General features: G+C 49.5%; 1 protein-coding gene across 5 annotated transcripts in view; it reads right to left on the minus strand.

The window, feature by feature from the left end:
• PNPLA6 (patatin like phospholipase domain containing 6) overlaps nucleotides 1-27337 on the minus strand; it is a 145949-nt gene that overhangs the window by 95390 nt on the left and 23222 nt on the right. For all 5 annotated transcript variants that reach the window (XM_030197165.1, XM_030197166.1, XM_030197164.1 and 2 more), the window contains 7 exons: nucleotides 21909-22068; nucleotides 21252-21332; nucleotides 20814-20942; nucleotides 18839-18919; nucleotides 17884-18031; nucleotides 16841-16924; nucleotides 16232-16332 (listed from right to left, as the gene is read on the minus strand). In XM_030197165.1, coding sequence (XP_030053025.1) covers nucleotides 16232-16332; nucleotides 16841-16924; nucleotides 17884-18031; nucleotides 18839-18919; nucleotides 20814-20942; nucleotides 21252-21332; nucleotides 21909-22068 — 784 coding nt within the window. The remainder of the gene's footprint in view (nucleotides 1-16231; nucleotides 16333-16840; nucleotides 16925-17883; nucleotides 18032-18838; nucleotides 18920-20813; nucleotides 20943-21251; nucleotides 21333-21908; nucleotides 22069-27337) is intronic.

The following is a 27337-nucleotide window of genomic DNA, read 5'->3' on the forward strand; positions in this document are numbered from 1 at the left end:
TAGGGCCTTGCTGTCACACCAGACGGCAAACCTCCTCCATAGAAAGAAGTAACTCCTCTTAGTGGAATCTTTCCTGGACGCAAGCAAGATGCGGGAGACACCCTCTGACAGACCCAAAGAGGCAAAGTCTACGCTCTCAACATCCAGGCCGTGAGAGCCAGAGACTGGAGGTTGGGATGCAGAAGCGCCCCTTCGTCCTGTGTGATGAGGGTCGGAAAACACTCCAATCTCCACGGTTCTTCCGGAGGACAACTCCAGAAGAAGAGGGAACCAGATCTGAAGCGGCCAAAAAGGAGCAATCAGAATCGTGGTGCCTCGGTCTTGCTTGAGTTTCAACAAAGTCTTCCCCACCAGAGGTATGGGAGGATAAGCATACAGCAGACCCTCCCCCCAGTCCAGGAGGAAGGCATCCGATGCCAGTCTGCCATGGGCCTGAAGCCTGGAACAGAACTGAGGGACTTTGTGGTTGGCTCGAGATGCGAAGAGATCTACCAAGGGGGTGCCCCACACCTGGAAGATCTGTCGCACTACACGGGAATTGAGCGACCACTCGTGAGGTTGCATAATCCTGCTCAACCTGTCGGCCAGACTGTTGTTTACGCCTGCCAGATATGTGGCTTGGAGCACCATGCCGTGACGGCGAGCCCAGAGCCACATGCTGACGGCTTCCTGACACAGGGGCGAGATCCGGTGCCCCCCTGCTTGTTGATGTAATACATGGCAACCTGGTTGTCTGTCTGAATTTGGATAATTTGGTGGGACAGCCGATCTCTGAAAGCCTTCAGAGCGTTCCAGACTGCTCGTAACTCCAGGAGATTGATCTGCAGATCGCGTTCCTGGAGGGACCAGCTTCCCTGGGTGTGAAGCCCATCGACATGAGCTCCCCACCCCAGGAGAGACGCATCCGTAGTCAGCACTTTTTGTGGCTGAGGAATTTGGAAAGGATGTCCCAGAGTCAAATTGGACCCAAATCGTCCACCAATACAGGGATTTGAGAAAACTCGTGGACAGGTGGATCACGTCTTCTAGATCCCCAGCAGCCTGAAACCACTGGGAAGCTAGGGTCCATTGAGCAGATCTCATGTGAAGGCGGGCCATGGGAGTCACATGAACTGTAGAGGCCATGTGGCCCAGCAATCTCAACATCTGCCGAGCTGTGATCTGCTGGGACGCTCGCACCCGCGAGACGAGGGACAACAAGTTGTTGGCTCTCGCCTCTGGGAGATAGGCACGAGCCGTCCGAGAATCCAGCAGAGCTCCTATGCATTCGAGTCTCTGCACTGGGAGAAGATGGGACTTTGGATAGTTTATCACAAACCCCAGTAGCTCCAGGAGGCGAATAGTCATCTGCATGGACTGTAGAGCTCCTGCCTCGGATGTGTTCTTCACCAGCCAATCGTCGAGATATGGGAACACGTGTACCCCCAGCCTGCGAAGTGCCGCTGCTACTACAGCCAAGCACTTCGTGAACACTCTGGGCGCAGAGGCAAGCCCAAAGGGTAGCACACAGTACTGGAAGTGACGTGTGCCCAGCTGAAATCGCAGATACTGTCTGTGAGCTGGCAGTATCGGGATGTGCGTGTAGGCGTCCTTCAAGTCCAGAGAGCATAGCCAATCGTTTTCCTGAATCATGGGAAGAAGGGTGCCCAGGGAAAGCATCCTGAACTTTTCTTTGACCAGATATTTGTTCAGGGCCCTTAGGTCTAGGATGGGACGCATCCCCCCTGTTTTCTTTTCCACAAGAAAGTACCTGGAATAGAATCCCAGCCCTTCCTGCCCGGATGGCACGGGCTCGACCGCATTGGTGCTGAGAAGGGCGGAGAGTTCCTCTGCAAGTACCTGCTTGTGTTGGAAGCTGTAAGACTGAGCTCCCGGTGGACAATTTGGAGGTTTTGAGGCCAAATTGAGGGTGTATCCTTGCCTGACTATTTGAAGAACCCACTGATCGGAGGTTATGAGAGGCCACCTTTGGTGAAAAACTTTCAACCTCCCTCCGACTGGCAGGTCGCCCGGCAGTGACACTTGGATGTCGGCTATGCTCTGCTGGAGCCAGTCAAAAGCTCGTCCCTTGCTTCTGCTGGGGAGCCGAGGGGCCTTGCTGAGGCGCACGCTGCTGACGACAGCGAGCGCGCTGGGGCTTAGCCTGGGCCGCAGGCTGTCGAGAAGGAGGATTGTACCTATGCTTACCAGAAGAGTAGGGAACAGTCTTCCTTCCCCCATAAAAACGTCTACCTGTGGAGGTAGAAGCTGAAGGCTGCCGGCGGGAGAACTTGTCGAAAGCGGTATCCCGCTGGTGGAGCTGCTCTACCACCTGTTCGACCTTCTCTCCAAAAATATTATCCGCACGGCAAGGCGAGTCCGCTATCCGCTGCTGGATCCTATTCTCCAAGGTCGGAGGCACGCAGCCATGAGAGCCTGCGCATCACCACACCTTGAGCAGCGGCCCTGGATGCAACATCAAAGGTGTCATACACCCCTCTGGCCAGGAATTTTCTGCACGCCTTCAGCTGCCTGACCACCTCCTGAAAAGGCTTGGCTTACTCAGGGGGGAGCTTGTCCACCAAGCCCGCCAACTGCCGCACATTGTTCCGCATGTGTATGCTCGTGTAGAGCTGGTAAGACTGGATTTTGGCCACGAGCATAGAAGAATGGTAGGCCTTCCTCCCAAAGGAGTCTAAGGTTCTAGAGTCTTTGCCCGGGGGCGCCGAAGCATGCTCTCTAGAACTCTTAGCCTTCTTTAGGGCCAGATCCACAACTCCAGAGTCATGAGGCAACTGAGTGCGCATCAGCTCTGGGTCCCCATGAATCCGGTACTGGGACTCGATCTTCTTGGGAATGTGGGGATTACTTAAAGGCTTGGTCCAGTTCGCCAGCAATGTCTTTTTTAGGACATGATGCATGGGTACTGTGGATGCTTCCTTAGGTGGAGAAGGATAGTCCAGGAGCTCAAACATTTCAGCCCTGGGCTCGTCCTCCACAACCACCGGGAAGGGGATGGCCGTAGACATCTCCCGGACAAAGGCCGCAAAAGACAGACTCTCGGGAGGAGAAAGCTGCCTTTCAGGGGAGGGAGTGGGATCCAAAGGAAGGCCATCAGACTCCTCGTCAGAGAAATATCTGATGTCCTCCTCCTCCTCCCATGAGGCCTCACCATCGGTATCAGACACAAGTTCACGAACCTGTGTCTGAAGCCGTGCCCGACTCGACTCCGTGGAACCACGGCCACGGTGGGAGCGTCGAGAGGTAGACTCCCTCGCCCGCACCGGCGAAGCTCCCTCCGCCGACGTCGTCGGGGAGCCTTCCTGGGAGGCGACCGCAGTCGGTGCCGCTTGTCGGAGACCTCACCCCGGGCAAGGGGCCAGCCGGCGCCTCGCTCGACGGTACCGGTGGCGCAAGCACCCCCGGTACCGGAGGGGAAGGGCGCAACAGCTCTCCCAGGATCTCTGGGAGAACGGCCCGGAGACTCTCGTGCAGGGCGGCTGTGGAGAAAGACATAGAAGCCGATGCAGGAGTCGATGTCAGAGTCTGTTCCGGGCGTGGAGGCTGTTCCGGGCTGTCCAAGGTGGAGCGCATCGACACCTCCTGAACAGAGGGTGAGCGGTCCTCCCGGTGCCGATGCCTACTGGGTGCCGACTCCCTCGGCGACCCAGAGCTCTCGGTACCGACGCGGGAAGGAGACCGGTGTCGATGCTTCTTTGACTTTTTCAAACAAAGCATGTCACCAGAGCTTCCCTGGTACCGACGAGGAGGACGTAGAATCCAGCCGTCGCTTCCTCGGGGCCGAGGCCGAAGAAGGTCGGTCTCGGGGGGGGGGGGGGGGCTGTACCGCAGGAGCCCTCAGGGTAGGGGGAGACCCACCCGAAGGCTCACCGCCACCAGCAGGGGAATGGACAGCCCTCACCTGCACCCCAGTCGAAGCACCACCGTCCGCAGACATCAGCACTAGTGGAGGTCCGGTACCACTGACGCCGACGCAGCCTTCCGATTGTATCGGCCCCGATGCAGAGGGTCGATGCCTCGATGCACTCGATGCAGTCGCGGCCGAGGACGGAGGTCCTGACGCTGCCGACGTCGACGCACTCGATACTCCCGGTGCCGATGCGACGAAGAGCCCGAGAACAAAACGTTCCACTGGGCCAATCTCGCTACCTGAGTCCTTTTCTGTAAAAGGGCGCAACGACTACAGGCCTGCGGGCGGTGCCAGCCCCCAGACACTGAAGACACGACACGTGCCTGTCAGTGAGCGAGATTACCCGGGCGCACTGGGTGCACTTCTTGAAGCCGCTGGAGGACTTCGATGACATGGGCGGAAAATCATGCCGGCGAAATCAAAACTCGTAATTGCGGTAAGGCACCACAAAGAGGGGGAGAAAAAATTCGACCCGAGGCCTCAAAAGGGCCTACCCCGAAAACGAAAGAAAACTTGACGGGGCAAAAACTGGAAATACAGGACGGGGAGAAAGACCGAAAGGCCTTCTTCCGAAATTCTTTTTTTTTTTTTCTTTAGCGAAAAGCCAAAAAAGACGCGCGAGGTCAACTTAAGGGGTGCGAACGGCGTAAACACGACCATACCGAGTGCGGACAAAAGAAGACTGACGAACACGGTTTGGGCGGGAAGACGGCCGCGCATGCGCGGTGCACATCGGCGCGCGAGGGCTAGCAAAGGACTTTGCTAGAAAAGTGTTCCGATTGGAGGGGCTGCCGTGGACGTCACCCATCAGTGAGAACAAGCAGCCTGCTTGTCCTCGGAGAATAGCGCTATACAACATGATGATTGTACCCAGATGGTTATATGTGTTCCAAACGCTCACATTTTATCTTCCAAGGAAAGTGGAACGGCAAATAAACAAATATTGCAGAAATTCCTTTGGAAAGGAAAGAAAAGCAAAAATTGCTCTGCGGATTCTACAGATCCCAAGAGAATACGGGGGCCTGGGCCTCCTGAGTTTGCGATACTTAACGGTAGCCTGTGGAATCAGGCACCTAAATGACTGGTTTCGAAAGACAAGTGAATACTCTGCTACCACTATGGAATTAGGCTTGTTTGGCCCAGACAACTTTACAGGATTTCTGCATGGTAGCAAGCAACATCCCCCAGCAGTCCTACAAAAGTCACATATTTTGCCTACGATGAAAGCGGTGTGGAAATGGATCTGCCGCATGCATGGCTTTTCGCCTAAAACTACCCCCTACCTGTCGATTTGTGGCAACCCGGGGTTCGAGCCTGGGACAAGTTATACTGTATTCAACAGATGGAAGGAAAAGGGGATAGAATACCTATATCGTGCTCACAGACGAAGGGCGTATCAGAACGTTTCCAGAACTGAAAGCTCAGTTCAAAATAAATTCAGCGGACTATTTCCATTATTACCAGCTGAGGCACTGTGTGTCCAGTCTGACTTGGACAGACCTCACCGAGGACGTGAGGGAAGAACTGGCTGCTGCTATGTCGCTGGGGGCGCAATTGAAAGTGCCCATGGCCTACCATCATCGCCACATCCGAGATACAATGCCAGAATTGGATTACATGGGCTACGCGGCAAAATGGAGCCAAGATCTGGGAAGCCAGATAACTGAGACTATGTTTAGGACCATGTGCGGTCGCTCTGGCAGACCACAAAACTGGCAGAGCACTGGGAAATACAATATAAATTCGCACTAAGGATATATGTGGCGCCTAGAAGAGCTTTCCATATGGGAGCATCACCGGATGGAGCATGTGGGAAATGCCATCAAGAAGGGGCTACATTGGCTCACGTTTTGGACATGCCCAAGAGTGGTTTGGTTTTGGAAAAGTATACTGCAACAAGTGACAGAACTCTGGTCCCGAAGATGGACATATGATCCAAAGTTGCTTTTTGGACACCCAAGGCTAAGCAAGCCAACGCCGAAGGGATTCACAGACTTTGTAAAAAGAGCTACAGTAGTAGCGAAAAAAGCAATCCTGCAGGAGTGGCTGGGGAACAAACCACCATCACTGCAATATTGGCGAACTCAAATGCTTATACTTTAGTACAGAACATCTGGCAATGCGGAACCAGCCACGGATAAGAAGACAACAATTTGAATGCAGATGGGCACCCTTTTGGGAAACCTTGACCCCAATGGTCCGGAGCCAGATATTGAACCTATAATCCCCGTTGCTGCTGCTCCTGTAACCTCTGCTTGTTATTGGATATATAAGGGAAAAAAGGGGGGGGGGGGGGAGGCGGAGTAGTTTAGGGGGGGGGAATACTAATATCAATAAAAATACAAAATGTGAAGATATGCCAATTGCTGTTATGGAACTTGCTTATGTAATGTGAAATGTTACAGCTGATTATGTTCACTTAATAAAAATGATTGAAACATAAGCGAGTATCTTAAAATCAGTCATTAGGCCTACTCTGTGTGCCACTCATGTCTGACAGAGAGAGAGTACCACTCAAACCATCAAAACCCCATACTCCCTCCCACCCCCCCTCCCAGACTATCCCACTCACAACCCCTGACCACAGTTAAACCTTCGTGCCCTGAGATAACTCCCCTCCCCTCCCCCCCTCATATCCACTAGAGAGGGACATTATCCCCTATCTAGGAGTATCAGAGAAAGAACCACAAACCCTTGTCGGCCACCCAAGACCAGCCCCTCCCGACCCCCCCCTCCCCCTCTTACCCCCCACCCACCATTCGATACTCCCCCCTTCCCCTTACACTTAACCCAAACATAAACTCGACCCATCCCACCTTCCCTCCCCTGTAGCCATCCATTCACCCATCTCAATAACCACTTAACTTTGCAAATTATATAACTCAAACAGAGTACCATAACTCCCCACTTTACATCAAGGAACAGATTCCAAGCTAGTAGCTACCTTATCAGAAAATGGAAACAAAAATAATATCATACAGTCCGTTCAAGTATCAGTCCTTGCAGTCTTGGGCTTGACAGGAGTCGCTTCCACCTCTGAAGTTTTAGCTCGTGTTGTAGTAGCCAACTCGATTGGTGGGCCGTCTGTTGTCACAAACCCCTCGCCTGCAGGATCTTCCAGACTTCAGCAAGGGACCGGATCCAATGCAAACAACCTCCCACCGTAAAACAAAGGGCAGATGGAAATGCCCAGCAGTATGGGATCTTATTTTTCATTAGGACTTCTAAAGAAGGTTTTATCTCTCTCCGTAAGAATAGCGTATGCGCCGACAGGTCCTGGAATACCCTGACTTGGGCGTCGTTGTAGTCAATGTGCTGTATTTGTCGCGCCCTCTGCAGCACCTCTCTTAGTAGTAACGTGGAGAAGCAAACCACGATATCTCGAGATCTGTTATCCTGTCTTTTTCCTAGTGCTCTGTTCGCTAGTTCAATAGCAATATCAGCAGTGTCCACCAATTTGCCACAGAGCAGCTTGACGATCGCGCCAATGTCCTCATTGTCCCCTGCCTCTGGGACCCCCCAAAACCGCAAATCATTTCAGCGTCCGCGATTTTCCAAATCGTCCACTTTAAATTGTAATTCAGCATATGAAGCAAGTACTTTCGAGAGACGCGCCTCTGTCTCAATCAGCTTCTCCGCATGCTCATCCACCCGCACCTCTAGGTCTTCTATGCGGCCTCCCATCTCCCAGAGGTCCACACTCAAAACGTCCATCTTTTCCAGGATATCCTCCTTGAAGCTTTAATCTCCTCACGGATCTCTATTAGGATCTTTGTTAAATCCTTAGACAGCCCTCGCTTAGAGAAGACTTTGCCAGTGTCAGGCAGGGACGGAGCCGAATCTGAATCCGAGTGGGAAGCGGGTGCGGATGAAAGCACATGGCACCGCGAGGGTCCGACCAGTCGGTCTGTCAGAGGGACGATCGCTCTCCTTCCGAGCCATCGCCATACTCACCCAGAGACCCCACAGTTGATTCCTCACAACACAGATGCTATACCGGAGTAGAGTTGAGTCCGTTAAATGGACAGAGGATCCTATTTTAGCTATAGTGGAGAGGGTTGCGTCGAAGCTAGGAACCTAGGCAGCCATTCAGGTTCATGACGTCACTTCCTCTCCTTTGTGTTTCAATTTTAAGGGAAAGCAGGTGCGGTCTCGGAAGGTGACAGAGGCCTGGAAATTTCTGCATGAGGAGGGCCTGGTTGATTCTTCGGCTTTGCCGCCCGCTTTGGCACCTTCAGCAAAAGATAAGCTGCTGGAAAAGGGTCACACACAAGGCTAAGAAATAAGGGGACTGGTATGGACTCTGGGTATTTGTGCTGCTATATATCTGGAAGGAGTCTCCATAACAAATGGGGGCAAGTTTCTGTGTTATGTATTATGGAGCTTTGTAGCTTTGTTCCTAATGGCAGGTGGATGGAAGTTTAATTGATGTAAGGCTTGCTGGGGGGGGGGGGGGGGGAGTGTGTGTGTGGGAGATTGGGGGGTGTTTGAATCGGGGTGTGTTTTCTCTTGTGTCTCATTCAGGGCCATTTGGCACTGTCTGGTGGGGGTTTGATGTATGTGGAGGGGTTTGTTGGGGGGAGGGGGTACTGGCTCCCGGGGAGGTGGGTGGACGAGGGGGGGGGGGTGGGTTTTGGGGGGTGGAGGGTGCAAATGCGGGCGCAGGGTCAGAGGGGCACTCATGTTATAATTCAAATGCAGTTGAGTTGGCTGAAGTCATTTAGTCATGTGTACTGATTTAAAAATTTTATCATACAATGTCAATGGTTTGAACTCGCCACAAAAAAGACAGAAGCTGTTTAAGGAACTAGTGCATTTTAAGCCACAGGTGGTTTTTCTCCAGGAAACTCATTTGAAAAGGGACCACGAAAAGTTTCTATCACATCCTCAATACCCATTGGTTTTTTGTGCTTCGGCATTAGATGGGTTTAAAAAAAACGGGGGGGGGGGGGGGGGGGGGAGGGTAGAGTACAAGTGCAGGTGGGTAGCATATTCAGAGATCGGGAAGGGAGACTTTTGCTTGTTAGTTTAGTTGAGTGTGGCCTCTATTTATGCTCCGAATGAGCAACAGAAAGCGTTTTTGCATAAGTTGGTGGGACATTTTACTGCTGGTCCGTTAGGAAAATTAATTGTGTGGGGAGACACTTGAGACATTGGTAGTGTCTTCAGGAGCTGATGTTTTGATATCTCAGGCCTTCAATGGGTTTGTGCGAGATTTGGGTCTCTCGGATGTGCGGCGGGTGTCTCATCCGGGGGAGCGGGACTACTCATTTTATTCTTATTCCCATGCTACTTATTCCCGAATTGACTACATTTTAGTAGATCTTTCTCTGCTTCATGGGGGATGGGAATCGGGGATTGGGAATGCCACTCTATTGGATCAAGTGGCTGAGAAAATAAAGGCTAAAGAGTTAGCGTTCCAGAAATATAGAACATCTCAAGAAGAGGAACACGGGGAGGAATACCGGATGAAACTGAAAGAAGCCAAGAGAGAGGTACGACTGGCGAAGGCGCAAGCGGAAGAACAAATGGCTAGAAATGTAAGGAGGGGCAACAAAAATTTCTTCAGGTATATTAGTGAAAGGAAAATGACTAAAAGGGAATTGTGAGACTAAAAGATACAGCGAACCGCTATGTAGATAATGATGAAGAAAAAGCCAATTTGCTAAATAGATACTTTTGTTCTGTTTTCACTGAAGAAAATCCTGGAGAAGGCCCGCGAGGGACTGGCAAAGTACACCTGAGAATGGAATGGATAGAGCACCGTTCACGGAAGAGAGTGTGTATCACAACTTGGAAAGCTAAAGGTGGACAAAAGCCGTGGGACCGGACGGGATCCTCCCAGAATATTGAGGGAGCTCAGAGAGGTTCTGGCGGGTCCTCTTAAAGATTTGTTTACTAAATCCTTGGAGACGGGAGAGGTCTGAGGGATTGGAGAACGGCGGAGGTGGTCCCTCTGCACCAAAAGTGGTGATAGGGAAGAAGCTGGAAACTACAGGCCGGTAAGCCTCACTTCGGTTATTGGACAAAGTAAAGAAGTGATGCTGAAGGAAAGGATAGTGAATTTCCTGGAAGCCAATAAGTTGCAAGATCCGAGGACAACATGGTTTTACAAGAGGGAAAATCGTGCCAAACAAATCTCATTGAATTCTTTGATTGGGTAACTGGAGAATTGAATCATCGACGTGCTATAGACGTAATCTACTTAGAATTTTAGCAAAGCTTTTGACCACGGTTCCCCACAGGAGGCTCTTAAATAAACTCGATGGGCTGAAGATAGGTCCCGAAGTGGTGAATTGATTAGGAACTGGTTGACAGACAGACGACAGAGGGTGGTGGTAAATGGAGTTCGCTCCGGAGGAGGGAAAGGTGAGTAGTGTGAGTGCCTCAGGGATCGGTGCTGGGGCGATTCTGTTCAATATATTTGTGAGTGACATTGCCGAAGGGTTTAAAGGTAAAGTTTGCCTATTGGCGGATGATCCTAAGATTTGCAACAGAGTGGACACCCGGGAGGGAGTGGAAAGCATGAAAAAGGATCTGAGGAAGCTAGAAGAATGGTCTAAGGGTTTGGCATTAAAATTCAATGCGAAGAAATGCAAAGTGATGCATTTAGGGTAGAGAACCCAGAGAGACTTATGTGTTAGGTGGTTAGAGTCTGACAGGTACTGAGGGGGAGAGGGATCTTGGGGTGAGAGTATCCTAGGATCTGAAGGTGACGAAACAGTGTGACAAGGCGGTGGCCGTACCGAGAAGGTTGCTAGGCTGTATAGAGAGAGGTGTGATCAGCAGAAGAAAGGAAGTGTTGATGCCCCTGTACAAGTCGTTGGTGAGGCCCCAACCTGGAGTATTGTGTTCAGTTTTGGAGGCTGTACCTTGCGAAGGATGTTAAAAAAATGGAAGTGGTTGCAAAGAAAAGCTACGAGAATGGTATGGGATTTGCGTTCCAAGACGTATGAGCAGAGACTTGCTGACCTGAACATGTAAACCCTGGAGGAAAGGAGGAACAGGGGTGATATGATACAGACGTTCAAATACTTGAAACGGTATTAATCCGCAAACAAATCTTTACCGGAGATGGGAAGGCGGTAGAACGATGAAGGACATGAAATGAGATTGAAGGGGGGCAGACTCAAAAAACATGTCAGGGAAGTATTTTTTCACGGAGAGGGTGGTGGATGCTTGGAATGCCCTCCCGTGGGAGGTGGTGGAGATGAAAACGGTAACAGAATTCAAACATGCGTGGGATACGCATAAGGGAATCCTATGCCGTAGAATGGATCCTCAGAAGCTTAGCCCAAATTGGGTGGCGGAGCAGATGGGTGGAACAGAGGTTGGTGGTTGGGAGGCGAGGATAGTGGAAGGGCAGACTTATACGGTCTGTGCCAGAGCCAGTGATGGGAGGCGGGAAATACGCCTGGGCAGACTGTACGGTTGTGCCCTGAAAAAAGGCAGGTACAAATCAAGGTAAGGTATACCATATGAGTTACCTTGTTGGACAGACTGGATGGACCATGCAGGTCTTTTTCTGCCATCATCTACTATGTATGTATATCATGCCCTCTCTTTGTGGGGAGAGTAAAGATAGGCGTTGGGACACTGAATGTTGCTTTGTTAAAGGAGGAGGAGACTGTGACGGCTTATAGGAAATTATTGCTAGATTCCTACAGTTGAATGTGGACTCTGGTCCACCTTTGGGGGTGGTGTGGGATACCCTTAAAGCCAGTCAGAAGGAGTTTTTTTCTTCAAAAAGCTAGTTATCGTGCTCGAAAGCGTACAGCTGAGATTGCCCAGTGTTTATCGCAACTGGATATCGTGTCTGAGCGACACAAATGTACTCATTCGGTTGCTGATTTGCTTGAGATCCAATCGCTCCGCCTTCGCTTAGACCAGATTTATTCGAACAGCTGCAGTTCTTCCAAGATCAACAAAGGCATTCTCATCTAGTATTTAGTAATAACCATAGCAGAACATTGGCGGTTAAATTGCATCAGCGTAGAGAGAACTATTCTTAAAGTGCGGGATCATAAGGGCAAGGGGGTGACTAATTCGAGTCAGATTCCAGATGAGTTTCAATCCTTTACCAATCGCTATATACACCTGATATTTCTCTCCGTCTGTAAGAGATTGATGGGTTCTTATCTACTGCTCTTTTCCATCTCTGTCAGCTGGTCAAGAGAGGCGCTTGAGGGTCAGGTTCAGTGGGAGGAGGTTAAAAACGTGATTAGAGCGCTTCCGGTGGGGGAGTTGCCCGGTCTTGATGGGTTACCTGATTTTTATAAAACCTTTTGTGGGGAATTGGCACCCTTGCTGGCGGAGGTTTTGAACGGGGGTGTTAGAGGGAGGTGAATGTCCCTGCATCTATGATGGAAGGCTTGGATTGCGGGTGATTCCAAAACCGGGTAAAGATGTGACACAATGTGGGTTCGTATCGTCCCATTTCATTTTAAATTCTGATGTTAAAATTCTGGCAAAGGTTTAGCTAACAGGTTGGCCAAGGTTCTGCCTGAGGTTGATTCACCCAGATCACACGGGATTTGTTCCCCATCATCAGGCTATGGACAATGTGCGTCGTATGATTAATTTGCTGCATGTGTCTAGGAAGGGCCAGAATTCCGGTATGTTTATTAGGATTGGATGCTGAAAAGGCTTTTGATCGGGTTCATTGGCCTTTCATGCACCAGGTGCTGGGTCGTTTTGGTATAGGATCGGGATTCTGTCAATGGATACAGGCTCTTTATACGTCACCTAGGGCATGCGTCCGTGTGAATGGAGGTAACTCCCGGATGTTCTCTTTGTATCGGGGTACGCGACAGGGATGTCCTCTTTCGCTGATGCTTTTTGCATTGGTTGTGGAGCCCTTGGTGATTTACATTCGGGCGGATCCTGATATAGCTGGTATTGCTGTGGGGGATGGAGAGTATAAGTTAGCGTTATTTGCTGATGATGTGCTTCTTGTCCTTAACGAAGCCGTTAATGTCTCTTCCTAAGTTGATGCGACGTTTGGGAGGCCTACTTTCTGGTCTCTGGGTTTAAACTGAACATGAAAAAGCCTGAAGCTTTGACGGTCGGGGCTTCGTGTGAGGTCCTGGAGTCACTTCAACAGTCATTCTCCTTTAAGTGGGTAATGGGTGGTATAACTTATCTGGGGATTACTATCATGCCTAACCCGGCTGATTTGTTTTCGGCTAATTATCCGCCTCTCTTGAGGGGGATTTATAGGGATCTGGAGCGATGGGATTCTTCGGACTTGTCCTGGTTGGGTAGAATTGCTGTTTTAAAAATGAATGTTTTGCCTACCCATTAAGGTTTCCCGTAGTTTTTTGGCTAATGTTCAGAATAGACTGGTGAGGTTTGTTTGGGCCAACAAGCGTCCTCGGTTGCCTAGAATTTTATTATAAGGAGACCACTGGGGAGGGGGGGTTGGGTATTCCAAATGTCTTGTGGTATTATAAAGCTGCTCAAGCAAGGCTGCGATTTGAATGGTTTCATGCTTGCCGCATAAATTATGGGTCCATATAGAGCAAGCTGCAGTGGGGGCATGTCCACTTCGATTTTTGATGTGGCTTCCTAAGAGACATAGGTCCTTGCAAGGGGACTTGTGTCCTTCAATTAGCTCCACTTTCTTTTATTGAGATGGGCTTTTTGCAAAACCTGATTTGTTATTCTCATGGTTATCTCCGATTGCACATAGTCCCTTGTTTTTGCCGGGTCTTTCTTCAGGGGCTTTTCAGCGGTGGGTATTGGTGGATTTGGAAACCTGGAGTCAGCTCTTTGAGGATGACTGCTTGCTGTCATTTGATTCGCTGAAAGAACAATTTGCTCTCTATCCCCACGACGCGCTTTGCCTATTTTCAGCTGCGCCATTTCCTAGCGTCCAAGAGATAAAGGCCCGCATACTTCGCGAGGATTTCTTTTTGGAATATTTGTGTGGTGACTCTAAGTCCACCAGGGGTCTCATAACGTGTCTTTATTCTTATCAACGTAGGCAAATGAGGAAGAATGTTGCTCATAGGGAAAAATGGCATCGGGAGTTGGGGGTGAGTATTGAGGATGATGATTGGTCCTTTTTGAGAATAATTGGTTTAAGATTTCCATCTATGTTCCTTTCCAGGAGAATGTAGTTAAAGTGTTATATGCTGGTACTTGACTCCGGTTAGATTGTCCCATATGTTCCCGGGGACTTCACCATTGTGTTGAGGGGTGTGGTCAACTGGGTACAATGGGGCATATCTGGTGGAGGTGTTCTAAGATTAGGGCTTACTGGAAATCCATATAGCATAGATTACAATTCTGGATGTATAGGACCATTAAGTGATCCCGGAGGTTTTTCAATTTTGCCAAGAAGCCTCCGGGTCTTACTAAATCACAGGCACTGTTGGTTAGGCAGGCTATGCTGGCTGCACGTGTGTGGTTGCAGCCTCTTGGAAGTCTGCAAATGTCCTCTCTTTGATGAGGTGGTTAAATAAATTATGGTATATTTGCAAAATGGAGAGACTCCGGGCAGTGCGAGCCCGCTCGCTGTCTAAGTGGGAGGTGACATGGGCGCCCTTCTTGAAAAACTGCTCCTGTTAGTATGTTTTGAAAGGGGGGAGAGGGGTTTGGTGAGGGGGTCTGGGTAAGGTGTGGAATTAAGATAGGGGCTGGTGGGGGGGGGGGGGGGGGTGGGTTCGGGGGTGGTGGGGGGGAGGTTTTCATATAAAACTTTAAAAAGTTGTTGTCGAGCTGTAGCAATCTTGAGCATTACCAAATTAATGTGTTACAGTGAGATGTTCCCTGATATATCTGTTTATTTATTTGACACTGTCAATCACAACTTACTTCTTGCCACACTTGTCCACATTTGGGTTCCAGGGCTCTGTCCCTCTCCTGGTTCTCCTCTTACCTCTCCCACCGGACTTTCAGAGTAAATTCTTCATGGTTTCCTTCCTCCACCCCCATCCCGCTCTCTGTTGGAGAGTTCCTCAGGGATCTATCCTTGGACCCCTTCTCTTCTCAATCTACAACCTCTTCCCTGGGCTCCCTGATCTCATCTCATGGATTCCAATATCATCTTTATGCTGACGACACCCAGCTCTATCTCTCTAACACAGACATCACTGCAGAAACCCCAGGCCAAAGTATCGGCCTGTTTATCCGACATTGCTGCCCGGATGTCCAACCGCCACCCTGAAACGGAACATGCCAAGACCGAGCTTATTGTCTTCCCACCCAAACCACATCTCCTCTCCCTCCACTCTCTATTTCAGTTGATAACACCCCCATCGTCCCATCTCATCTGCCCGCAACCTCGGAGTCATCTTCGACTCCTCCCTCTCCCTGTCTGCGCATATCCAGCAAATAACCAAGACCTGTCACTTCTTCCTCTATAACATTAGCAAAATTCGCCCTTTCCTCTCTGAGCACACCACCCGAACTCTCATTCACTCTCTCATTACCTCTCGCCTCGACTACTGCAACCTACTCCTCACTGGCCTCCCACTTAGCCATCTATTCCCCCTTCAGTCCGTTCAGAACTCGGCTGCACGTCTTATCTTCCACCTGGACTGATATACTCATATCACCCCTCTCCTTAAGTCACTTCACTGGCTTCCGATCAGGTACCACATACAGTTCAAGCTTCTCTTACTAACCTACAAATGCACTCGTTCTGCAGCCCCTGCAGTTACCTCTCTACCCTCATCGCCCCCTATGTTCCTACCCGTAACCTCCGCTCTCAGACAAATCCCTCCTTTCAGTACCTTCTCCACCACCCGCCAACTTCCAGGCTCCGCCCTTTCTGCCTCGCCTCATCCCATGCTTGGAATAAACTCCCTGAGCCCATACGCCAGGCCCCCTCCCTGGCCATCTTCAAATCCTTACTCAAAGCACACCTCTTCAATGTCGCCTTCGGCACCTAACCACTATATCTCTACGCAGGAAATCTAGACTGCCCAACTTGACATTTCGTCCTTTAGATTGTAAGCTCTTTTGAGCAGGGCCTATCCTTCTTTGTTAAACGTACAGCGCTATATAACCCTAGTAGCGCTCTAGAAATGTTAAGTAGTAGTAGTATTGTGTTTAAATGTTCAATAAAGACTTCATTTAAATTTAAAAAAAATAATAATAATTGGATTATTCTGAAGTACTGAAATGCGATGGGCTACTTGGATACAGAAGATGTCCTTGTGCTTTTGTGTGTCGTTTCTTTCCTGTATTAAAAAGATTTCCTGAGCTTTGTTTGCAAGTGAACATGTGCTTTGATTGCTCGATTATTTAAAAAGAAGAGTTTGATATATTTCAGTAAAAAAAAAAAAAAAAAAAAGGAGTGTAGTGGTTGCTCACTCTTGAAAAGGAGGTGGCGGAGCTCTCCTCTTGAAGTGAAACAGAGATCCGACCGCGTTCATAAGCCATGTCAAAATCTGAGCGAGGGCCTTTCTGGATTACTGAGGGAGACACAAGGGAAAATTCTCAAAGCAGGTACAATGATGCACATATACACCCTACCTGCCCCGCAGGTACAACACAAGCATCACACCATACACACTCACATTGAAACACTGCCCCACAGCTACAACACAAGCACCCACACACACACACACACATATTCATTCACATCCAGACACTGCCCACAGGTACATCACAAGCATCACACACACATTCACTCACATCTAGACACTGCCCGCAGGTACATCACAAGCATCACACACACACACACACACACACACAATCACATCTAGACACTGCCTGCAGGTACATCACCAGCATCACACACATCGAAACACTGCTCCACTGATACCACACACACACACACATTCATTCACATCCAGACACTGCCCTACAGGTACAATAGAAGCATTACACACACACTACCACATCACATGACAGGTACAGTACAGGTGGCAGAGTGCGTTTTGAAAACACTACAGAAATTACAAGGGTTACCACACGTACCTGAAATATCCACCGGCATGGAGATACAGCGACTCAGGAGAGGCGCCGCTGAGGTCTCCAGAGAGCTCGCCTTCAGCTGATCATCTGCACATGAAATCAAACCACGTGACGCGGTTAAAGTACAAAATATATTGATTTGGCGATAATTTTTGTCACTATTCTTCCTTGGTTACAATCTCTGTACTTTACAAAGAACAGATTTTTACATTTTAATATAAAAACACATACAAACCTGTAATAGCTATTGCTAGTATAATTACCATGAATAAGGAGATAAAGGTAAAGGAGTAAATAAGGGGAGGTTGGGGGGGGGGGGGGAAGGGGGAGGAAAGGATGTAAAATAATGATGATGATGTTAGACTAGATGCATATGTACAATTATGACATGACTGAATGTTTACAAAATGTTTGACTTTATTGGTTTTGTTGACGTGGTACATCATCAATAAAAAACCGTTGAAATATAAACACATACAAAATCCTACTACAAAACCTTTCATAATAAATTTTTCTACAAACATCTCTAAAATATCTCTGGATCAATTTGACAAACAATTATTATTGATAGTAAGTGGCTCTGGAGGAAATGAAGTATGTAATATATGAATGAGTCTATAATGAACAAGAACAATCAACAGAGCCACATACTATCAATAATAATTGTTTGTCAAACTGATCCAGAGATATTTTAGAGATGTTTGTAGAAAAATTTTTTATGAAAGGTTTTGTAGTAGGATTTTGTATGTGTTTATAATAAAATGTAAAAATCTATTCCTTGTAGAGTAAGAGGTTAAAGACAGCCCCCTCTTCCTGCCCCCAGATCTCCAGTCATTGTGCAAAAGCCTGTGTTGGGAAGGATCAGTTTTAATCACATGCACAGTGCTTTACCAATAATTTAAACACAGTCAGACTCCATCCCAGCTCCCTATAGTCTGAGTTATGCATTGCTGTCCAAGGTCACACAGACAGATCTAGAACTGAAGCACAAGGATAAAAGGTCCCTTGCACGTGACACTGTCTGCAAGAGGTTTACTGCTCCTTACCCAAATCCCGGGTAGAATCAGGCTGCCTCACCGAGCTCTCCCGCTGATCATCCACTGATGACACACCAGTGACTTTCTTGTTGTATCTGATGGGACTGGTCCTGGTTGGATGGTTAGGCTGGGGGAAGAGTCGGAGGGACTGCATCTCCTTCACAGAGCACAAAAACAAGTGAGCACTGGTTACTCTCTGCCCAAAACCTTCGACACTCGCACAACGCCTCTTGCTGCCTGACTGCCACCAATACCTTCGCCAACCTCCCCTCAGCATCTACCCCAGCTCCTTACTCCTAGCCTGAAATGCTGCAAGCTGGAGTGTCAGCCACTTAAGAGCATAAGAGTAGCCATACTGGGTCACACCGATGGTCAATCTAGCCCAGTATCCTGTTTTCCAAACATGTGCCAAGCCAGGTCACAATTACTTGGCAGAAAAACCCAATTAGCAGCAACATTCCAGAATCTCAAAGAGTAATAAGATTCTGGAATCCCAAAGAGTAGCACATTTAGAACCCCAAAGAATAGCAAGATTCTGGAATCCTAAAGAGTAACAAGATTTCAGAATACCAAGAATAGCAAGATTCCATGTTGAACCCCAAAGAGTAGCAACATTCCATGCTACCAATCCCGGGGCAAGCAGTTGCTTCCCCATGTCTGTCTCAATACAACACTATGGACTTTTCCTCCAGGAATTTGTCCAAACCTTTTTTAAACCCAGATAGGATAACCGCAGGACTGAGCCTGGGGCAATAAAGGCTGGAAGCTTCAGTAACTTTCTCAGTATGTGCTTATCGCGGAGTAAGGTGTCCCGAGTCAGCTGCACTTGAATACTCATGCTGGCATTGAAAAAAGTCAGGAAAAACAAGAAGTGAGCTATCCCCTAAGGCTGTAGATGCAAGTTTGTACTCAATAAAGTGCAGAAAAAGGTGTCACGCAAGCTCCATAGATAGAAGAAACTCACATGGCTAAAGAGCTCGTTGGTAAGACCCAGGTAGTTGTGCAAAGCCAGGAAGGTGACTCTCTGAAGTCGTACCATGATAATCTGAAGAGGGGAAGAAACCCACAGACGTTTGTTACACATCAGCCATAGCACAGATATCAGATCCCTCACCCCATCCCACATCATCTTTCTCTTGCTCCCACTCAGCTAAGAAGTGTCCCTCTCCCTTCCCCTCAATGACACATGACAGGGGAATTTCTGAGAAACAAATAAGCAAAACACCTAAAAACTAGGAACATAAGAACATAAACATTGCTATGCTGGGACAGACTGAAGGTCCACCAAGTCCAGCATCCTATTGCCAACAGTGGCCAATCCTGGTCACAAGTACCCGGCAAAATCCCAGAACAGTAAAACAGATATTATGCTGCTTAACCTAGAAATAAGAAGGATTTTTTTTTTGTTACATTTGTACCCCGCGCTTTCCCACTCATAGCAGGCTCAATGCGGCTTACATATTATATACAGGTACTTATTTGTACCTGGGGCAATGGAGGGTTAAGTGACTTGCCCAGAGTCACAAGGAGCTGCCTGTGCCTGTAAGTGGGAATCAAACTCAGTTCCTCAGTTCCCCAGGATCAAGACCACCACCCTAACCACTAGGCCACTCCTCCATTTTCCCAAGTCCATCTTAATAATGGCTTATGGACTTTTCTTAATAATGGCTTATGGACTTTTCTTTTATGAAATTATTTAAACCCTGCTAAGCTAATTGAACTTACCACATTCTCTGGCAAAATCAATCAGTAAAACACACAAAAAGCCTCCGAAAACGCAGCCAATACTTAATAAAAAATAACAATAATGATGTATAAGGGGTGAGTCTCAGAAATCACAGGCTGCTTTTACAGGTTCAAAGCGATGCAAACTGCAATACTTGATAACCTGCAAAGTGGCGAATAGCACTTTTTAATAATTATCGACTGTACCCCATTTAACCAATGACTCAAAAGTGCTACAATCTCCTCACTGATAAAAACATCCAAATTGTTGAAAATGTTCATTCAAATGTCAAACAGCACATGGCATTTCTTATAAACCTAAAGGCACTTAGCTGCAATGTAGAAGTCAAATGCCAACTAAGCAGTCCGTAATCCCCTCTGCGCTGAAGTTTCGCTATTCAATCTGTCTAAAAGGGGGCAAAACATGCCTCGAAAAGTAGCCTTGAACCAGGAATGACGGCTGAGTTTGGAAGTTCTTTTGTGTTTTACAGGTTAATAAAATATTAGTACCAATGCTAAGGACTATCATTTTCCTCTATCAGCATCTCACCATCCCCTCACTGCCACACAAGAAGGGACACCAACGGAGGAGGGGGGGGGGGAGGCACCAGTCCAAATGAGTGTGACACCCCTGAGGCTTAGAGAGACCCCTGTGGATCTCAGCCTCCAGACACAGCAAGAGACACCGGGGCATCGGATAACTAACATTCAAACACCAATTGAGAGAAATATTTAAAATTATTTAAAAATTACAGAAGAAAAATATATAGAGAGAGAGACTGAAAGGGCTCACCACCTTCCACCTGCTGGAGACTGATAATACTGAGTCTAGTTGCAGTTAGCCAGGGCTCTTATTGGCTCTTTAAATTTTTCAGTCTCCACCTGCAGGAAGGCGTACACAACCCATCAGGTGTATTCTTGGCCAGTCAGGAGGGATGCTAAGGAACTACCAATTTCCTCTATCAGCATCTCCTCATCGAGGTAACAGAGAGAATTATCACTCAAGAGGGCCAGCGTTAGGGGGAGTGTAAACAGGGCAACTGCCCTGCACCCAATGCTGCAGAGAGAACTACCAAGCCTACCTAAACAAGATACAGCCTGCTGAGTGAGCTGTGGGGCCCCCCTAAGCACCAGCACATTTAACACCGACACCTGCTCAGTATAAGGGACAGTCAAGCCCCCTTCTCTCCTTCCTCCCCCCTGCACGCTCTCACCTGCACCACACGAACGAGACTCTCTGGGTACTTCTCAAACACTGCAGAAAAAGCTTCTACTGGTAAGCACAGGATGGTCGACTCCTCCGCAGCGCGGGCTGTCACTGTTCGGTACGGTCTCTGGTGTCCCTGCAGTGAGACCGAAACAGTTATAAAACGTAGCGATGGGCGCAGAGCTCTCAGTCACTGCCGAGTCTTGTCTGTCTCCGTGTGGTCTTCTCGAATAAACCCAGAGTGCTTCCCGGTGCTTTGGTAGAGACCCAGAACTTAGGAAATATGCTACGAGTCTAAGGTTTCTTACCTCCGGGAAAAAAGATAATTCTACAGAACCAACCCCACGCAATGATGTACAACTTTAACAAGTGGAATTAAAAAAGAAAAGAGGGTCTGTCTGACCTTTCTGTTTTAGAGAATGCAAAGCCGGTGGTTGTCTCTTACTGTGATTACATCCAGGATACTGAGCAGACTGTGTACGCTGTTCCCAGGAAACACTTCCTTCACTACTGACTCCTTCCCATCCTACAAGACAGAGTGAGAAGGGGAGGGGCAGAGGAGGGGGAGAGGGCCATGCAAATAGAATACTTACAAAAACAGTATATGACGGTAGATAAGAACGATAACATCCTTCCTGTTGCAATACCACGAGCAGAACTGTCAGAAGAGGCGAGTGAAAGACGCCAACCAAGATGCTACACCATGTAGAGATTCCCTTCCCCCACTCTCTCTAACTTGCTGGTTCAGGCAGAGCTCCCCTCTCCCACCCCTGTCACCTGCTCGTTAGCAGAGCTTCCCTTCTCTCACCCCTACCCCCTCTTACCTGTTGGTTCCAGCATAGCTCTCTTTCCCCAACCCCTCTCACCTGCTCAGTTAAGCAGATGTTCCCCCCCAATCCCCATTACCTGTTCCGTTAGCAGAGCTTCCCCTCCCCCTCTCACCTGCTGGTTCACTCTTCTCTCCCCCATACCTTCTCAGTCAGGCAGAGCTTCTACTCCCCTCCAGCACAGCTCCCTTTCCCCTCCCCCTCCCACCTGCTGGTTCACTCCCCTCTCCCCCACACCTTCTCAGTCAGGCACAGCTTCTACTTCTCCCTCTCACCTGCTCGGTGAGGCAGAGTTCCAGCTTGCCCTCCTGCACAACATAGATGCTTGTATCGGGCTGGCCGGGGCGGAAGACGTACTCCCCCTGGTGGAACTGCTGGAACACCATGTGCTTGCAAAGCTCCAAGAACAGTGGCTTCTCAAAGTGCCCCAGGACCCTATGTGGGGAGGGGGAGCAAACAAAACTGTCACTGAACAGAAAATTAGGCAATCAACCCCCCTCCCCAATCTCAGTACACAACTCATTTTAATCTCTCATTTATATCGGAGTTTAACATCTGCATTATGACAGCTGTCAAATTATTGAAAATACCTATGGGCCAGAGTTTATTAGAAATATACATATTTTAAAGGAAATCAGCTCTTTCCTCAGGTTGGACAGAAAAACAACTCCATTCATAGAAGCCAACTTTTCAAAATGATTGGGGGTGCTGATATCTTTTCTTTTTTTTTTTTTTTTTTTTTTACAGGTGGTGCATTCCCCCTCCCCCCTCCTCCACCTCCCTCTGAATTCCAGGCCCTCCTTCCTCCCTCCCCTCTCTCCTTTCCCTCCCCCCCTCCGAGTTCCACAGGGTCCCCCCTTCCTCCCTCCCAGTTCCAGGGTCCCCCCTCCTCTCCCTCCCCCCCTCCGAGTTCCACAGGGTCCCCCCCTCCCTCCAAGTTCCACAGGGTCCTCCCTCCCTCCCTCCGTTTCAGGGTCCCTCCCTCCCTCCGAGTTCCAAGGTGTCCCCCCCTCCAAGTTCCAGGGTCATCGTCCCTCCCTTCCTCCCTTCAAGTTCCAGGCCCCCTCCCTACGAATTTTAAAAGTCATCTTGACTTACCTCGTCGGGGTTACGGCGGCCGGCAGCAGAGGTAAAAAGCGTGCAGGCTCTGCGCTTAATTCAGTTTTCCCTTCTCTCTCTCAGCTCTGGTCCTGCCCTTGCGGAAACAGGAAATGAGGGCGGGACCAGAGCTGAGAGAGAAGGGAAAACTGAAGTAAGCGCCGAGCCTGCACGCTTTTTACCGTTGCTGCCGGCCGCCATAACCCCGACGAGGTAAGTCAAGATGACTTTTAAAATTTGGAGGGAGGGGACCTGGAACTTGAAGGGAGGGAGAGAGTACTTGGTGATTCGATCATTAGGCATATAGATAGCTGGGTGGCTGGTGGACGTGAGGATCGCCTGGTGACTTGCCTGCCTGGTGCGAAGGTGGCGGACCTCACGCGTCACCTAGATAGGATTTTATATAGTGCTGGGGAGGAGACGGCTGTCTTGGTACATGTGGGTACTAATGACATAGGAAAATGTGGGAGAGAGGTTCTGGAAGCAAAATTTAGGCTCTTAGGTAGAAAGCTGAAATCCAGATCCTCCAGGGTAGCATTTTCTGAAATGCTACCTGTGCCACGCGCAGGGCCCAAGAGACAGGCAGAGCTCCAGAGTCTCAATGCGTGGATGAGACGATGGTGCAGGGAGGAGGGCTTTAGATTTGTTAGGAACTGGGCAACATTCTGGGGAAGGGGGAGCCTATTCCGAAAGGATGGGCTCCATCTTAACCAGAGTGGGACCAGGCTGCTGGCATCGGCGTTTAAGAAGGAGATAGAGCAGCTTTTAAACTAGAAATGGGGGGAAGGCCGACAGTCGCTCAAAAGAGCATGGTTCGGGATAAGGTATCTTTCAAAGATATCACCATAACAGGGAAGATAGAGTATCCTGATAGTGAGGTTGCAAAAGAGATTGTAGTAGATCGGGTATCTTTAAATAACAATAAAATCAGACAAAAGATTGCCAATTAATACTGTCAAGTACTAAGCATGATGTACTTAGGAACAACAAACATAGTTTGAAATGTCTATATGCGAATGCCAGGAGCCTAAGAAATAAGATGGGGGAGTTGGAATATATTGCACTAAATGAAAAATTAGATATAATAGGCATCTCTGAGACCTGGTGGAAGGAGGATAAAGTGAATGATACATACCTGTAGCAGGTGTTCTCCGAGGACAGCAGGCTGATTGTTCTCACGACTGGGTGACGTCCGCGGCAGCCCCCACCAACCGGAAAGAAGCTTCGCGGGACGGTCGGCACGCAGGGCACGCCCACCGCGCATGCGCGGCCGTCTTCCCGCCCGTGCGCGACCGCTCCCGCCAGTTGAATGACTAGCAAAAGATGAAACACACAACTCCAAAGGGGAGGAGGGAGGGTAGGTGAGAACAATCAGCCTGCTGTCCTCGGAGAACACCTGCTACAGGTATGTATCATTCACTTTCTCCGAGTACAAGCAGGCTGCTTGTTCTCACGACTGGGGTATCCCTAGCTCTCAGGCTCACTCAAAACAAGAACCCAGGTCAATTGAACCTCGCAACGGCGAGGGGTATAACAGAAATTGACCTACGAAGAACAACTAACTGAGAGTGCAGCCTGACCAGAATAAATTCGGGTCCTGGAGGGTGGAGTTGGGATTTACACCCAAACAGATTCTGCAGCACCGACTGCCCGAACCGACTGTCGCGTCGGGTATCCTGCTGGAGGCAGTAATGAGATGTGAATGTGTGGACAGATGACCACGTCGCAGCTTTGCAAATTTCTTCAATAGTGGCTGACTTCAGGTGGGCCACTGACGTTGCCATGGCTCTAACACTATGAGCCGTGACATGACCCTCAAGAGCCAGCCCAGCCTGGGCGTAAGTGAAGGAAATGCAATCTGCTAGCCAATTGGAGATGGTGCGTTTCCCGACAGCAACCCCTAGCCTGTTAGGGTCGAAAGAAACAAACAATTGGGCGGACTGTCTGTGGGGCTGTGTCCGCTCCAAGTAGAAGGCCAATGCTCTCTTGCAGTCCAATGTGTGCAACTGACGTTCAGCAGGGCGGGTATGCGGCCTGGGGAAGAATGTTGGCAAGACAATTGACTGGTTAAGATGGAACTCCGACACCACCTTCGGCAGGAACTTTGGGTGGGTGCGGAGCACTACTCTGTTGTGATGAAATTTGGTATATGGAGCATGAGCTACTAGGGCTTGAAGCTCACTGACCCTACGAGCTGAAGTAACTGCCACCAAGAAAATGACCTTCCAGGTCAAGTACTTCAGATGGCAGGTATTCAGTGGCTCAAAAGGAGGTTTCATCAGCTGGGTGAGGACGACGTTGAGATCCCATGACACTGTAGGAGGCTTGATAGGGGACTTTGACAAAAGCAAGCCTCTCATGAATCGAACGACTAAAGGCTCTCCAGAGATGGCTTTACCTTCCACACGATAATGATAAGCACTAATCGCACTAAGGTGATTCCTTACTGAGTTGGTCTTGAGGCCAGACTCTGATAAGTGTAGAAGGTATTCAAGCAGGTTCTGTGCAGGGCAAGAACGAGGTTCTAGGGCCTTGCTCTCACACCAAACGACAAACCTCCTCCACTTGAAAAAGTAACTCTTTTTAGTGGAATCCTTCCTAGAGGCAAGCAGGACCCGGGAGACACCCTCCGACAGACCCAACGCAGCGAAGTCTACGCCCTCAACATCCAGGCCGTGAGAGCCAGAGACTGAAGGTTGGGGTGCAGTAACGCTCCGTCGTTCTGCGAAATGAGAGTCGGAAAACACTCCAATCTCCACGGTTCTTCTGAGGACAACTCCAGAAGAAGAGGGAACCAGATCTGACGGGGCCAAAAGGGCGCTATCAGAATCATGGTGCCGCGGTCGTGCTTGAGCTTCAGTAAGGTCTTCCCCACCAAAGGTATGGGAGGATAAGCATACAGGAGGCCGGTCCCCCAATGGAGGAGAAAGGCATCCGACGCTAGCCTGCCGTGTGTCTGAAGTCTGGAACAGAACAGAGGCAGCTTGTGGTTGGTCTGAGAGGCGAAAAGGTCCACCGAGGGGGTGCCCCACTCTCGGAAGATCTTGCGTACCACTCTGGAATGGAGCGACCACTCGTGCGGTTGCATGACTCTGCTCAGTCTGTCGGCCAGACTGTTGTTTACGCCTGCCAGGTATGTGGCTTGGAGGAGCATGCCAAACTGGCACGCCCAGCGCCACAGCCCGACGGCTTCCTGACACAGGGGGCGAGATCCGGTGCCCCCCTGCTTGTTGACGTAATACATTGCAACCTGACTGTCTGTCCGAATTTGGATAATTTGGCAGGACAGCCGATCTCTGAAAGCCTTCAGCGCGTTCCAGATCGCTCGGAGCTCCAGGAGGTTGATCTGCAGATCCTTTTCCTGGAGGGACCACAGACCCTGGGTGTGAAGCCCATCGACATGAGCTCCCCAACCCAGGCGAGATGCATCCGTCGTCAGCACCTTCGTGGGCTGCGGAATTTGGAATGGACGTCCCAGAGTCAAATTGGTCCGGATGGTCCACCAGAGCAGTGAAGTGCGGCAACTGGTGGAGAGGCGGATGACATCTTCTAGATTCCCGGTGGCTTGGAACCACTGGGAAGCTAGGGTCCATTGAGCAGATCTCATGTGAAGACGAGCCATGGGAGTCACATGAACTGTGGAGGCCATATGACCCAGAAGTCTCAACATCTGCCGAGCTGTGACCTGCTGAGACGCTCTGGCCTGCGAAGCGAGAGACAGGAGGTTGTTGGCCCTCGCTTCGGGAAGGAAGGCCTGAGCCGTCTGGGTATTCAGCAGAGCTCCTATGAATTCCAGAGACTGGGTTGGCTGGAGATGGGACTTTGGGTAATTTATCACAAACCCCAGCAGCTCCAGGAGTTGAATAGTGCACTGCATGGACCGGAGGGCTCCTGCCTCCGAGGTGTTCTTGACCAGCCAATCGTCGAGATATGGGAACACGTGCACTCCCAGCCTGCGTAGGTACGCCGCCACCACCACGAGGCACTTTGTAAACACTCGTGGGGCGGAGGCGAGCCCAAAGGGCAGCACACAATACTGAAAGTGCCGTGCGCCCAGGCGGAATCTGAGATACTGTCTGTGAGCTGGCAGTATCGGGATGTGAGTATATGCATCCTTTAAATCCAGGGAACATAGCCAATCGTTTTTCTGAATCATTGGCAGAAGGGTGCCCAAGGAAAGCATCCTGAACTTTTCTTTGACCAGGAATTTGTTCAGGCCTCTCAGGTCTAGGATGGGACGCATCCCCCCTGTTTTCTTTTCCACAAGGAAGTACCTGGAATAGAATCCCTGCCCTTCCTGCCCGGGTGGTACGGGCTCGACCGCATTGGCGCTGAGAAGGGCGGAGAGTTCCTCTGCAAGTACCTGCTTGTGATGGGAGCTGAAGGATTGAGCTCCCGGGGGACAATTTGGAGGCAGGGAGGCCAAATTCAGGGCATATCCGCACCGCACTATTTGGAGAACCCACTGGTCGGAGGTTATGAGAGGCCACCTTTGGTGAAAAAATTTTAACCTCCCCCCGACCGGCAGATCGTCCGGTACGGACACTTTGAGGGCGGCTATGTTCCCGTGGATCCAGTCAAAAGCCCGTCCCTGGCTTTTGCTGTG

The sequence above is a fragment of the Microcaecilia unicolor genome, chromosome 3 (assembly GCF_901765095.1).
Source record: "Microcaecilia unicolor chromosome 3, aMicUni1.1, whole genome shotgun sequence".
NCBI classification, from domain to species: domain Eukaryota; kingdom Metazoa; phylum Chordata; class Amphibia; order Gymnophiona; family Siphonopidae; genus Microcaecilia; species Microcaecilia unicolor.